We start from the raw sequence: 12,547 nt of genomic DNA on the forward strand, positions 1-12,547 counted from the left end.
TTGCCGTATTCAATACGGGTTAACCTAAAAAGAAGGATGCGACTCGCGAGGCGTCTTTCTTGGTCGTCTTCTTCCCTAGCGCGGAGCATGATGACTTCCACTAGGACATGGGAGGGGGGTCTCCACCGCGGCCACAACGTGGCTCATCATGGGGTTACGCGTAGGAGGCCCCCGGGCATGTTCAGCCCAACACTAGTTATTACGTGAGAGGGTCACGGGCGGCGATAGTTGGGCGGATACCCCAGGCGCAAGGCTCAGGAGTTCCTAACCCAGTCTTCACGCGCGATCCTGAGGCCCAAGCATGAGTGTCGTCCGCACCCCGCGTACCCCCAGAAGTGTCGTTGCGTGTCGCCCGGGCCAAGCATGAGTGTCGTTCATACCCCGCGTAGCCGAGAGAGCACGTCATCAGGAGAGTCGCTGTGAGGAGTCGTGAGGCTCCTGTCCACCTCCGAGTCATGTCCTCTTCGCCTCGCTTGTGACGGCTTGTCGAGAGGGCGCGACACTAAGGGCCTTGGTGAGATGGCTAACACGGGTGGCCAGCCCGCGAGCCAGAGCTCGATCACTTAGATTTCTCGGCGCTGAGAGGACGAGTCCTGCACAGACGTCGTGTCTAACCCCTCACTGCCGATCCTTCCCCAGGTGGTTGCAGGGGCGCATCATTCCCTGATGGCGTCGGAGCATCATAGCTTAAAGTTCAAACAAACCATACCATCTCAAGCGAAGGTTAATCGAGTTTTTACACGCCCAAAAGACACCCGCTTGGAACGAGACAAAGTACATGGGGCTGCCCAAGTCAGGCGACCAAAAAGTCACATGGCGGCCATGCTGCCGCGGGAGCATATTGATCCTCTTGACGACGCGCACTGTCGAGGACTACCCCTACGGAAGGGGAGGGCGACCACTCGCGGGGGTGACCCTAAGTCTCCGGGGCCCGCGGGGTCTGGCCCCTCGCGAAGCGCTTGCGCTCCCACGCTCCTCCACTTGCCGGACTTTGAACGACGATCTCCTGAGTCCCTGGCATCCCGCGCCACGCTTGCGAGCCGAGGTGATCCTCCATGCGGGGCAGGCGACCCCCGAGCCCGGCCCAATGACCCCCAGGCGGGAGCCCCCGAGCCCTATGCCGGCGGGAGGCGCACGTTGGCCGAAGGCGCGAGGCGTGCGGCGCCGATGCCTGTCGCGGCTCTCCCTGGTTTGTCGGCGCGAAAGCGAGCTCGACGTCAGGCCGCGCGCACTTCTCGGGCAGATACCCTACCTGACAGTCCTCCGTGTCGTGGGTGCATGTTTTGTGGTTAGCGCAGAACACCCTGCCACCTCTTCTGGGCGCACCCTCGCAGGGGCCCGGCGACGTCCGAGGGTCGGCCACTGGGACCCGGAAGAGCAAGAGCACAGCGCCGGGCGTGTCTTGCCCGAGCCCCTCGAGCCGAGACCCAAGCGGATCGTTGCATCAGCCCCACGCTTCTGGCGCCGGGGGACGAAGCGGGGCATAGGGCGCCAAGGCCCTCCTGGGGACGACAACGAGCTATGCGATGTGGTCCGCCCAGGCGTCGTGCCCTCTGTTCGTCGGGCGGTGGCGGATCAATCGCCCGCCACGAGCAGTACGCCATGCGTGTTTAGATCTCGAACGTGGACGCATGCTGTGGCGTCCGCTGTGGGGGGGGGGGCGGAGCGGCCACCAGGCCGCACCAGGGGCCACGATGGGCCCTGTTGCCCGCGGGTGACGGCGGCGGTGGTGGTCGCGACGTCGGTGGGCCAGTACCGGCCGCCCGACGCCGACCTCCCAGGGCGCGCGTAGCAAGCGTCGGTCATGGGTTCGGTGAAGCTGGAGCGAAAGAGCGGCTGCACACGCCTACCTGGCACGCCAAATGTCAGAATCGGGGCTCCGCAGACCCAAGAAAAGGTTCAAACACTTGGGTGCGCCCGCTCTCCTACCCTGTCCTACCTCGCGACTTCACGATGACTCTCTGGCTGTGCGAGCTAGGAAGACGAGCTAGAACACACGGCAGTTTACCCAGGTTCGGGCCACCTTACGGTGTAAAACCCTACTCCTGCTTGTGGTTGGGATTGCTTGAGGTAGAAGACAAGTACAAAGGCGGGCTCTTTCCCTAGTAGGAGAGATGGGGTTTCGTCCCCTTCTATGGAGGCTGGGCCTCTCTCCTATATACTGGCCTTGGTCCTCTTTCCCTCGAAAGCATTGGCGGGAAGGGTTGCCACAACGGCCATTTTTGAACGGGGACAGAACTGCGGTCCGCCCTGACAAAGGCGGTCTTCGCCTGCAAAAGCTTCTCTTCATGACGCGTTGGTGGGCTCAGGGGTGACCTCCGCCCTACCGAGCCCCCAACTTTAGTCCCCTTGCATCGATCGGGAAACCTTTCGGAGTCACTTCAGGAGCACGCCAGCTGACCCGACCTACTTAGCACAGAAGAGGAAATCCTCCCCGTTCGCGCCTGCTATCACCGTTCCTGCGCCGCCTGCACAGCCTGCCTCATCCAAGTGAAGGAGTTGGGTCACGAGACCCTGCCAGATTGCCATTGGCGGGCCCATTCCGTAAGAGTCTCAGGGGGAAACCTTGTGACGGACGCCCTCCCGAGGCCCTTGGCGACGATCTTCAAGCATTCACCTCGTGAGGCAAGGGCCTTCGCAAGGGTCCTCCTTGTCGAACTCGCCGATGGGCCGAACCAGGCTCATCCTGCCGTGTCGCGTCCGGGGCCGCAGGCCGACGGGCCTGGGTACCCCGGTCCTAGGGGCCCGACACCAAGGTCGGCAAACGCGTGTCAGTCTGTTGGGATGCCGACATACAAGTGAATACAAGTGCCAAGTACTTTGATCTGCAATTCCCTGAAACAGTGCGCAAGTGACAGGAGGGTTGGTTCTACTACCTAGACGAGCGCAAGCCAGGTGTACATGAACTTCTTCCCATGTACGTCAAATGGCCGATTGTAGAACAGACCAGAAAACCGTTGGCTGCGAAGAATGTGGTCGTCGCCCACCTCCTGAAGTCGATGAGGGCGCTCAAGGAGGGGCCCACAGGAGTCGATCTCATAGTCATTGGCTGGATCGCTGAATCGAGCCTCTCCAAGCAAAGGCACACCCGGTGTGGGCGTAGTACTCTCACATTACCGATTGCGCCAGGAGGTTGCCGGAGGAGCTCTTAACTGAAGCCTTTGGGAAGACTACACCAAGGAGCACGACAAGCTTGGCGGGGTGCCCCACATGCCCCCTTTTACTCTTCGCAGCCTTCGTCCGGATGTAAGTTCTTTTCTCTCCCTAATAATAAAGCAAATAGGGTTTCTGGTCGTCCGTTATGGCATTTTTGGAAAAAGCCCTTCCGTTTTCTGTTAATAAACCCGCAGTCCTTTCTTTAGTGAGGAAAACATTTCACTTTTATGATTAAGACCCTATATGTTTTCTTTGGCTGGTGTCGCTGGTGTCGCCGCTGCTGCAGTTCCTCGGCGACCGGGCCAGGTCCTTCAGCGACGACCTCGCGCGCTACCTCCCGGGAGGAGCGGGGGACGCGCGCGCCGACCTCGCGCGCCTCTCCGACGAGCTCCTCCGCCTCAAGGTGACCGCCGCCGACGTCGAGCACGCCCAGCGCCGCCCCTCCGACCCCACCCTCGCCGCCTGGATCCACCGCCTCAGGGACGCGGCCCACGACGCCGACGACCTCCTCGACGATAGCGAGGCGGGAGGCGGGAGGCGCACGCGGAGGCGGCAGGCTGGGTCAAGCATCGGGGTCTTCTCCCGATCTATCTGGGAACTTAGCGGCGTCCTCTCCAGCTGACCACTTGTGGCCACCGGCGGTACCGCGATACTCTGCAAGGGCTTACTTTTGATGGACACTGCAGCTTCCTCTGTTCTGCCTGCCGGCGGTCCTGTTTCCACACTGATGCCAAACAGCAGCTGGTCCAGGTCATTGACTGAGGATTTACCGACGCTATGTGCTCTTGGTTCATAACCTGGTGTGATGACTCCATTGACAAGAGCAATGAACTGCGCTTCTTTCTCGGCATCAGATGAGCCTTGCACCACGAAATGGACGTGGCGCTCATCGTCCTTGCGAGAGAAGAGGTACATGTTGATTATCTCTCTGTTTTCCTCCAGCACAATGCACTCAGTCAATCATATGCCGAAGGTCATCATCAGAGGTGATGGAGATGAGCATGCTCAATTGCTCCCCTGGGAGGTGGTACTTTACGGTGTGAGCCCTCCCGATTAGCTTTGTTGTCTTGCTGATCAGCTCTTGCCAAGAAATGTCCCGGCTAATTTTCATCAGATGCCTGTCACCGCCGATGTACCGGAGCTCGCCGTCGCTTGGCCTTGGTAAGAAAGTACCACCAAAGTTGCATATAAGCTTTATCTTCATGGACTTAACATTGTAATAGTCTCGAGGGTGCTGTCTGCTTGTGAAACTCAGTGGACCAGATGTTGGCAGATTCTTTGGTCCTTTCAGATCACAAATGTTGAATTGTTCCACCCAGTCCATGTTGCTGGTGTGTGTGCTCTTCTCCGACGGTAATCAGAACGATGGAGTCCTATCCTTGTGTTTGCTCTCTCTTGCATAAATTCAGAAGAAATTGATCACCAATCTGTCAGAACTGGTTCAGCACATGGCGTTAGTCCTATTTCATCAAGAAGTTTATAGACCTAAGACTCAACGTTTGGGAGATTTGAGAGGGGGGGGGGGGGGGGATTTCAGAAAGTTTGATCTGTAGGGACAGGAGATTCGATTCAGCATTCACATATTCCTATCAAGTCATGATAAGGATGACAGTCAACACACTTAACTACAAGATTGCTGCAAATAATCAATTCCTAGAAGTGTGTTATAAGAATTTGATGCAGCTAAAACAAAGATATACAAAGATTACAGAAGTTTAAGAGAAAAGGAACCCACAATTGAAAGGAGAAGACAGATAACTGACCTCTTGAGAGTTCAGGCTGCTACTGATACTCAAAACTTCATGGTTGCCAACAGCTCCATAGTGCTTGCCTGAGTGCCAGGGGTGTTTGAGATACTAATATGATGAACAAAACAGGTGAGTGGATTCAAGTCTAGAAAGATTGTTTTTGAGGGAAGATGGATTGGAGTTGGTGAGTTGCTGACTCACCTTTGAAGCAATGAGTGGATGGTGTCCGCAACACTTCAAGTTTTATTATGCAGTTGCACGAGGTTGAATTTTGTAGGTTTATGGCTGATCGTCATGCTTTAGCCGAGGAACGGATGGAGTTACCAAGAAAAAAAGGAGGAAGTCCGTCACCTGAACATGATCATTGAAGAGATTAATGACAATAATAATGGAGCTTATATCAACAAGCTCGTTGACAAGAGAAGGAAGCTTCAAGCTGAACTTAGATCAAATGAGTCTTTGAGAGATGAGGTTGTGCATCTATGTGCTGAAATCGAGAAGCTCCACGCCGTTAGGAAAGAACTCTCTGCAAAGGTTGCATCACTCATGCATGAGCTTAGTAGGGACAAATCACATAGATGACAGGAACTTACATATGCAAGGTACACACCTCGACACACAGTCTCTTTTGCAGGACCAGACTCTCAAGTATCCCGGTAAATCTGTTGAATGGAAACTTTGAATATCATTGGTTTGTATAATTCTATTTATTTATAAGAATGCGTGTGAATTAGAGCATGCAGAAGTGGAATTTTGAGTTGGTGGAACAAGCGAAAGTAAAGGAAAAGAACATGATTTTGATGGGGCAAGAAATTCAACAACGGCGGGCCAAATTAGCTAATTTTAATGGCTATGGGGCACAAGTATGTTATTGCGATCAACTATAGTGTTGTAAATTCAGCGATTATTTCTATATTTATTTTCCTTTCTTTCTTGTCATATCTTGTCATTTATTTTCTGGATTTGACGTTGCACATGCACACTATGGTGGGGTTTGAGCAATCCTGATTTAGGAATCTGGTATGTCTCAGCACTTCACATGAGTTTCTGTAAAAAACACCAATTCTTTGGTTTGTAACGCCAATGGACATGCTCACTGCTCTTAGCCAAATAAAATATTGATGCGCTAATATTGGTAGGTCAAGTCGGCTAATCCTTTCACGTTTGCCAACTCATGTGATACTAATTAGTGTCTTGATATTTAATGGTTGAACAACCTTTCATTTGTAATATCGATAGTATGAGACCAAATTTATAGTTTTATTTAAGTACCATTCTTTGTTCTGTTTGATAAATGGAGATTGCTGTTGTCCTATGTTTTGTTTTATGGTGTTTCAGTTCAGGAAGAGGCATGGTAATCTATCAAAGAACAGTGGTGCAATATTAATTAACGACTCAAAGGTATGCAACTGAATTTATTGATAGATTTAGATGTGTTGTTGTTTTTTTGGAGGATCATGTATATTTTTTCTCCCGTTGCAACGCACGGACATTTTTGCTAGTGATATCCAACTAGAATATCATGTTTGTCTTGTCTGCTTTACATTTCCTTTTAAATCCAAGTGCATGGCTTTCCTTTCATACTTTTCAGGATATATGGATTCCATGCCGCCTCTCCAAAAGCACGGTCCGACTCCGCGTTTGCTCCTAGAGAACGCGAAGGTTGAAACAAGATCTCTAAAGCCAAAGGCGCAGATGTGGCTGCAGGATCACGATGCCTAGGAGATGTACGATCAAGTCGTAGAAGTAGCAACCATGGCCGTTCCGTCCCAAAAGCAAAAGTTGGGACACGACACATACAACTCTAGGACATTGTGCGCACTGTTGGTGACGGCTCAAGTGGATGCCCATTTGTTTCAAGGTGTTAAAGTAGAGCATGTTGATGTTGTTGCTGCCTTCCATGAGCACCTTGCGAAGTCAAAACCCACAGACTTGCAGGTCCACCACCGGGGCATGCCTGCCCGGACTCAAAATACGAGTCAGATGGTAAAAAACGGTCAAAACCAACCAACACTTCTGACCAGTTTAAGTACTTGGGAACCGCAAGAATGATGGATTCATTGCGCGGTTTCCGAGCTTCTAATTCCTTTTGGGGACGATTCTTTGGAAGATGATGAGGACACCCTTCTGCTGAAATATACACTGTTTTTTTCCAACGGATGCGCTCCACGGCCGTCGTGGATCCCGAGGATACATTGCTTTCTCATTATCACCCATAGCAACCTTTTTTTGCTGGATGCGCTCCAAGATGTTGATCCCTAGTGGAGTGACATGCCGACCTTTCTTCGCTGTCGTGGAACTATACTTGGGCATATACATGAGCATATGGGTCGGGCCTGGCCGGAAAAGGCCTGATGCTAAAAACCCAGGCCCAAGCTCGGCCCAGCCCGACCGTCAAGCATAACATATTGGGGCCAAACCCGGGCCGAGCCCGAAAAAGCCCAGCAAGGCACGAACGGCCCGACCCAACTACGGCTTAAATTGAGTTACCCACGAGCCCGAACCCGGCCCGACCATCAAGCTTAATTTCCAGGCCCGAGCCCGGCCGGATGTCACAATTAGGCCTGGCGCGGGCCTGGTCGGGTCGGGCCATTGGAGTCGGGCTGTCCATGGCCAGATATACGTGGAACTTGCACTGGTAGTCCAAGATCTATAAGACAGCCTTTATGCGATCTTGCTGCCGGCCACAATCACATCTTGGTGCCGGCCACAATCACCTCGCTGGTTGTGGCACTTGGCGACCCCGATCAAGTCTGTGTCACTAACTCCGGAATCAGAATTGCCTTTAGGACACAAGGACTTGACTTTTGATTGAAGACAATGTTAACACATGTCTTTATGATACGCTAATGGTCCAACCTGGTGAATGTCATGGGGTTGATTCAACAAGATGGGCTCCATGGCCTCGGCACAGCAGAGTAGGCTTCCTGAAATGAGCTTGAGTCGCCAAGCCTACTAGGTTGAATCCGTGGCCTAGGCCTACCCCCGGGGATCCCGCCATCAGTTGGCTTTCAGCTTTTTATAACAGACATTGGCTATAAAAGTTGAACCAAATGGAGCCTGAGAATAGTAAACTACATGTGCATTCTTGATGAAAAAATAAATAGAAGTGGAAATATTAAACAACATAGTAATATAGTCATGGAAGAATAACTACACCAATTATTGGTTGATATGGGTGCGACCTGGATGTTATGTTGCTTGGTATAGACTTCTAGTGCTATCATCAAGCTCTTGCGATCATGCTCTTTTTTTTGCCTAACAAGTTCCTTACATGCCTTAGCAAAAGCGGCGTCAAAATCGTAGGCAGTAAATTCTAATTCCCTAGGAGTGGGATCATCCCAAGTCTCCAACCTTGAGTCATACCTACATGAGAAGAAAAATAAACGACTAATCGTGAGTTGAATTGTCATAGTTCCGAAAAAATGGTGCAAATGAAAAGGAAATTATCTCGGGAAATTCAAAATAGAGGAGATGATGATTAGATTTTCTGATGTAAAGAAGCAGTAGCTTTAAGAAAAGTTAAGAGACATGATCACGTGAGTGTATATAATGTGTTCACCATCCAATTTGAAGATTCATGCAATGGATATTGTAGTTATTAGAAGATATTTCAATATTTAACGCTATTGTTGCAGGCCAAGGAATTAAAAATTATCCAAATTGAAGGAGACGGGGCAGCCAAAAAATGTTAAACGTGTAAATGTGAGTGCACAAGTTATTCAAGCATCCAAGCACAGAGGAATTAAACTTTCTTGGTTATGTCAATCTAGCATATAATAATACTCAATTTACATTTAACAGGCCTGAAACGGTTTCATTTGTGCCATTCCTCGTAAAAAAACTCAAACTCAATTAAAACCTTGTGGACATGGATGGTTTAATTTGCCAGCTCCATTGATTGGTGAGTTGGACCTCAGACGGGGCAGTTCTAGAACCAACTAACTCATGTGCAAATCAAGAGATCACAGGATATGCCGAGCCAAGCTGAAAGTTTTTTAATTCCAATAGATCAAATGAGTTAGTTGGGCCGGCATAGCCTGTGATCCAACGAGGATCACAGGAATTAAAAAGCTGCCCCGTCTGATCAGACCGGGATAATTAAAAAGCTGCCCCGTCTGATCAGATGTGCTACTAGAACTATAGGAATTATAGGCTTGCCAGAACCTGAAAGTTTTAAATTCCTAATACTCCCTCCATTCACTTTTGTAAGATGTTTTAGACAGTTAAGGCAAAAGTGAACAGAGGGAGTAGATCAGATATTCAGATGTACTCCGATCAAAGGAAGAGAGTAACTCCTTTCCTTTTTTTACCTAAAAAGAAGTAACTCGTCAAGTAATATTAGTTAAAATTATCGAAAGCCTGGTCTTGTGTTTTAAAATTCGATTCGATTCAATTGGGTGCGCGACTAAGTTTACTACATCCAAGGAAAGAATGGGAAAAATTCAATATAAGATAAGATGCTGGATATATACGTCCAAGTCGAAACGGACACCATCCCAACGTTTGACGAGATAAGACGGTACATCGGTGTCAGCTCGTTGGGGGCAGGGCAGACGGCTGTTAGGGAAGAGGTTGGAGAGGCCGTCCTGCCTGGCTCCGGCGGCTTCTTCCTCCATTGCAAGGTCCAGAAGCTGGAGATGAGGCGTTCGTGCGGCGCGACTACGGACGACTCGAGGACAGGGGGCGAAGGTGTGGGGGAGGGACAACCGCCGGCGGGACGGTGGCGAGCTGGCGGCTAGGGTTCGGCGCCAGGGAAGTTCAGTTACTCCCTGTCCGAAGGGGATTGAATCCGGACAATTTGATTTGCATGGGATTCAATCCCCTTCAGGCCTTGTTCGGTTCCATAAATTTTCAAGGGGTTTGAAGGGGATTGGAAGGGATTAAATCCCCAGCAAGTCAAAATCCACCTCAAACCCCTCCAATCCCCTTCAATCCCCTTGTGGTGGGGATTAACCGAACAAGCCCTCGGTTAATCCCACCGAGGAAGGGATTGAGGCTCTGTTTTTTTTAAAGTACTAGGACTTTCTTTAGTCCCAACTAAAAAGTCTCTAGTCCCTATCCGTTTCTTTTCAAGGGCTAAACATGGACTGGAGGTCGTTAAATGACATGCAAAAAAACCATGTTATCCCTAGTAATATACTAGAAGTTATTAAATGACATGCTAAAAGTAGGGGCACTGTTGGAAAAAATGCCAAAAAAGTCTCAAAAAGTCCCTCCCATAGGGACTTCTTTCTTGACTCCCAAATACCTCATTTTAGTCCCTAAAAGTCCCCCCCCCCCCCCGTTTCTTTCACATGGGACTAAAAGGGACTTTTTTTAGTCCCTACACCAAAAAGTCTCTGGAAAGAAACACCCACTGAAGAGGATTGGAGGGGATTGAGGTGGAATTTGACTTGTAGGGGATTTAATCTCTTCCAATCCCCTCCAAACCCCTTCAATTTTGAAGGAACCGAACAAGGGCTCAATCTCTCCCAAACCCTCTACAAATCCCCGTCAACCTGCCGACGGGCAATAGGTGGATATATATATGGAAGCGAAATTGTGGCTCTAGGGTGCGGGCACACCAACATGCGCACAAAAAAATAGTAATTCCATAAAAAGTCGGGAAAATCCGAATTTATTTTAGGATCAACTAAAAAAATGTCCATACATTTTGATGAAAGAATATGTGAGTCGCTTTGAATCATGGCTAGCCGAGTCGAAAAGCAATATGTTAAAATATAGGTCGCTCATGACACAAAGGAATAAGAGTATGAGCCACAACCATACCTGACCATATCTCGGGCCTCAGGTCGGGTTTAAAAAAGTAGTGGTATAAAATTCAAGCCCGAGCCCGGCACGGCCCGACCGTCGGACCTAATTTTTGGGCCCAGGCCCGGTCCGAGCCCGAAGAAGCCTGGCCTGGCCCGACATAGGCGTAAAATCAGGTTTTCACGAGCACGGGCACAGGCCCGGACCGATCATCGAGTTTGATTATCAGGCCCGAGCCCGGCCCGTGGGGCAAGGTCGGGTCGAGCTTTTTTTGGGCCGGGTCGGTCCGGGCCGGGCTGCCCATGGCTAGATATAGCTACAACTCTTCTTCGGGACATGAGGTATTATCCCGAGTCAATTCACCCGGTTGATTAAAATTTAAAAATTAAAGAAAAATTAACATTATCAACAAATCTTGTGTAACAACTCAGATTGCAGGCGGGGCGGGATGCGGCAGTCATATTATTCTGCTCCTCGTAAGGGCATATTCAGCCGTTTGGCCCCCGAGGAGACATTTTTCGCCACTTGAGGGGTTGTCCGCAAAAATTTGGTCCGAATGGGTAAAATTTTCCACTCATTGCGTTCCCAGGAGCCCCAGATGTTCCCCGACTACCTCGGTTTGCCTTGGGTTGTTGACGCATTTTTTGGTCCTCTGGAGAGGCCTGTTGGGGACACGGCTGGAGATGCTTTAAGGCTCGAGCTTCCACCTAAAGGGTCATGTTTAATTAGCCTCACTCACACGAGGTGAGTTCTCATCGTCTATTTTCTGCTTTTTGAGATAGCTGATAATTTGCTATGTATATAAACAGGTAGGAATTGATTTAAGGTAGTAAGGTGGGACTAATTCAAAGAAGATATCATCACAATCTAACAACCAGATGCTAGTGTTGAAAATATGCCCTAGAGGCAATAATAAAATGGTTATTATCATATTTTCTTGTTCACTATAATCGTCTATTGTTCATGCTATAATTGTATTAACAGGAAACAGTAATACATGTGTGAATAAATAGATCACAATGTGTCCCTAGCAAGCCTCTAGTTGGCTAGCTCGTTGATCAATAGATGATCATGGTTTCATGATCATGGACATTGGATGTCATTGATAACGGGATCACATCATTAGGAGAATGATGTGATGAACAAGACCCAATCCTAAGCATAGCACTAGATCGTGTTGTTCGTATGGTAAAGCTTTTCTAATGTCAAGTGTCTTTTCCTTCGACCATGAGATTGTGCAATTCCCGGATGCCATAGGAGTGCTTTGGGTGTATCAAACGTCACAACGTAACTGAGTGACTGTGCACTACAAGTATCTCCAAAAGTAATTGTTAGGTTGGCACGAATCGAGATCGGGATTTGTCACTCCGTATGACGGAGAGGTATCTCTGGGCACACTCGATAGAACATCATCATAATGAGCTCGGTGTGACTAAGGAGTTACTCACGGGATGACGTGCTACGGAACGAGTAAAGATACTTACCGGTAACGAGATTGAACAAGGTATAAGGATACCGACGATCGAATCTCGGGCAAGTTCTATACCGATAAACAAAGGGAATTGTATACGAGATTGATTGAATCCTTGACATCGTGGTTCATCTGATGAGATCATCGTGGAACATGTGGGAGCCACCATGGGTATCCAGATCCAGCTGGTGGTTATTAGTCGGAGAGGTGTCTCGGTCATGTCTGCATGCCTCCCGAACCCGTAGGGTCTACACACTTAAGGTTCGATGATGCTAGGTTTATAGGGAATTGTTATACGAGGTTACCGAAGGTTGTTCGGAGTCCTGGATGAGATCTCGGACGTCACGAGGAGCTCCGGAATGGTCCAGAGGTAAAGATTTATATATAGGATGGATGGGTTTGGACGTCGGAAATGTTT

The 12,547-nt window shown here is 49.5% G+C and overlaps 1 protein-coding gene across 5 annotated transcripts; it reads left to right on the plus strand.

Annotated features, from left to right (window-relative positions):
- Nucleotides 1-4,485: 4,485 nt before the first annotated feature.
- On the plus strand, nucleotides 4,486-6,764 carry LOC123444173. 5 transcript variants are annotated; one of them, XM_045120808.1, is made up of 4 exons: nucleotides 4,486-5,560; nucleotides 5,639-5,767; nucleotides 6,243-6,305; nucleotides 6,496-6,764. In XM_045120808.1, the coding sequence occupies exons 1-4, from the start codon at nucleotides 5,483-5,485 to the stop codon at nucleotides 6,553-6,555; spliced, it is 330 nt and encodes a 109-aa protein (XP_044976743.1). In that variant the 5' UTR covers nucleotides 4,486-5,482; the 3' UTR covers nucleotides 6,556-6,764. The 5 variants fall into 5 exon arrangements, 4 of the variants coding, with proteins under 4 accessions (XP_044976743.1, XP_044976744.1, XP_044976746.1 ...); XM_045120809.1 differs by having other exon boundaries at nucleotides 5,648-5,767; XM_045120811.1 differs by having other exon boundaries at nucleotides 4,486-5,506.
- Nucleotides 6,765-12,547: the final 5,783 nt, after the last annotated feature.

Source organism: Hordeum vulgare, chromosome 3H, assembly GCF_904849725.1.
Source record: "Hordeum vulgare subsp. vulgare chromosome 3H, MorexV3_pseudomolecules_assembly, whole genome shotgun sequence".
NCBI lineage: Eukaryota > Viridiplantae > Streptophyta > Magnoliopsida > Poales > Poaceae > Hordeum > Hordeum vulgare.

Coding starts and splice junctions, on each gene's coding strand:
- LOC123444173 (XM_045120808.1), top strand. CDS start 5,483: ATGACAGGAACTTACATATGCAAGGTACACACCTCGACACACAGTCTC. Junction 5,768..6,242: donor TTAATGGCTATGGGGCACAA/GTATGTTATTGC, acceptor ATGGTGTTTCAG/TTCAGGAAGAGGCATGGTAA. Junction 6,306..6,495: donor TATTAATTAACGACTCAAAG/GTATGCAACTGA, acceptor CATACTTTTCAG/GATATATGGATTCCATGCCG.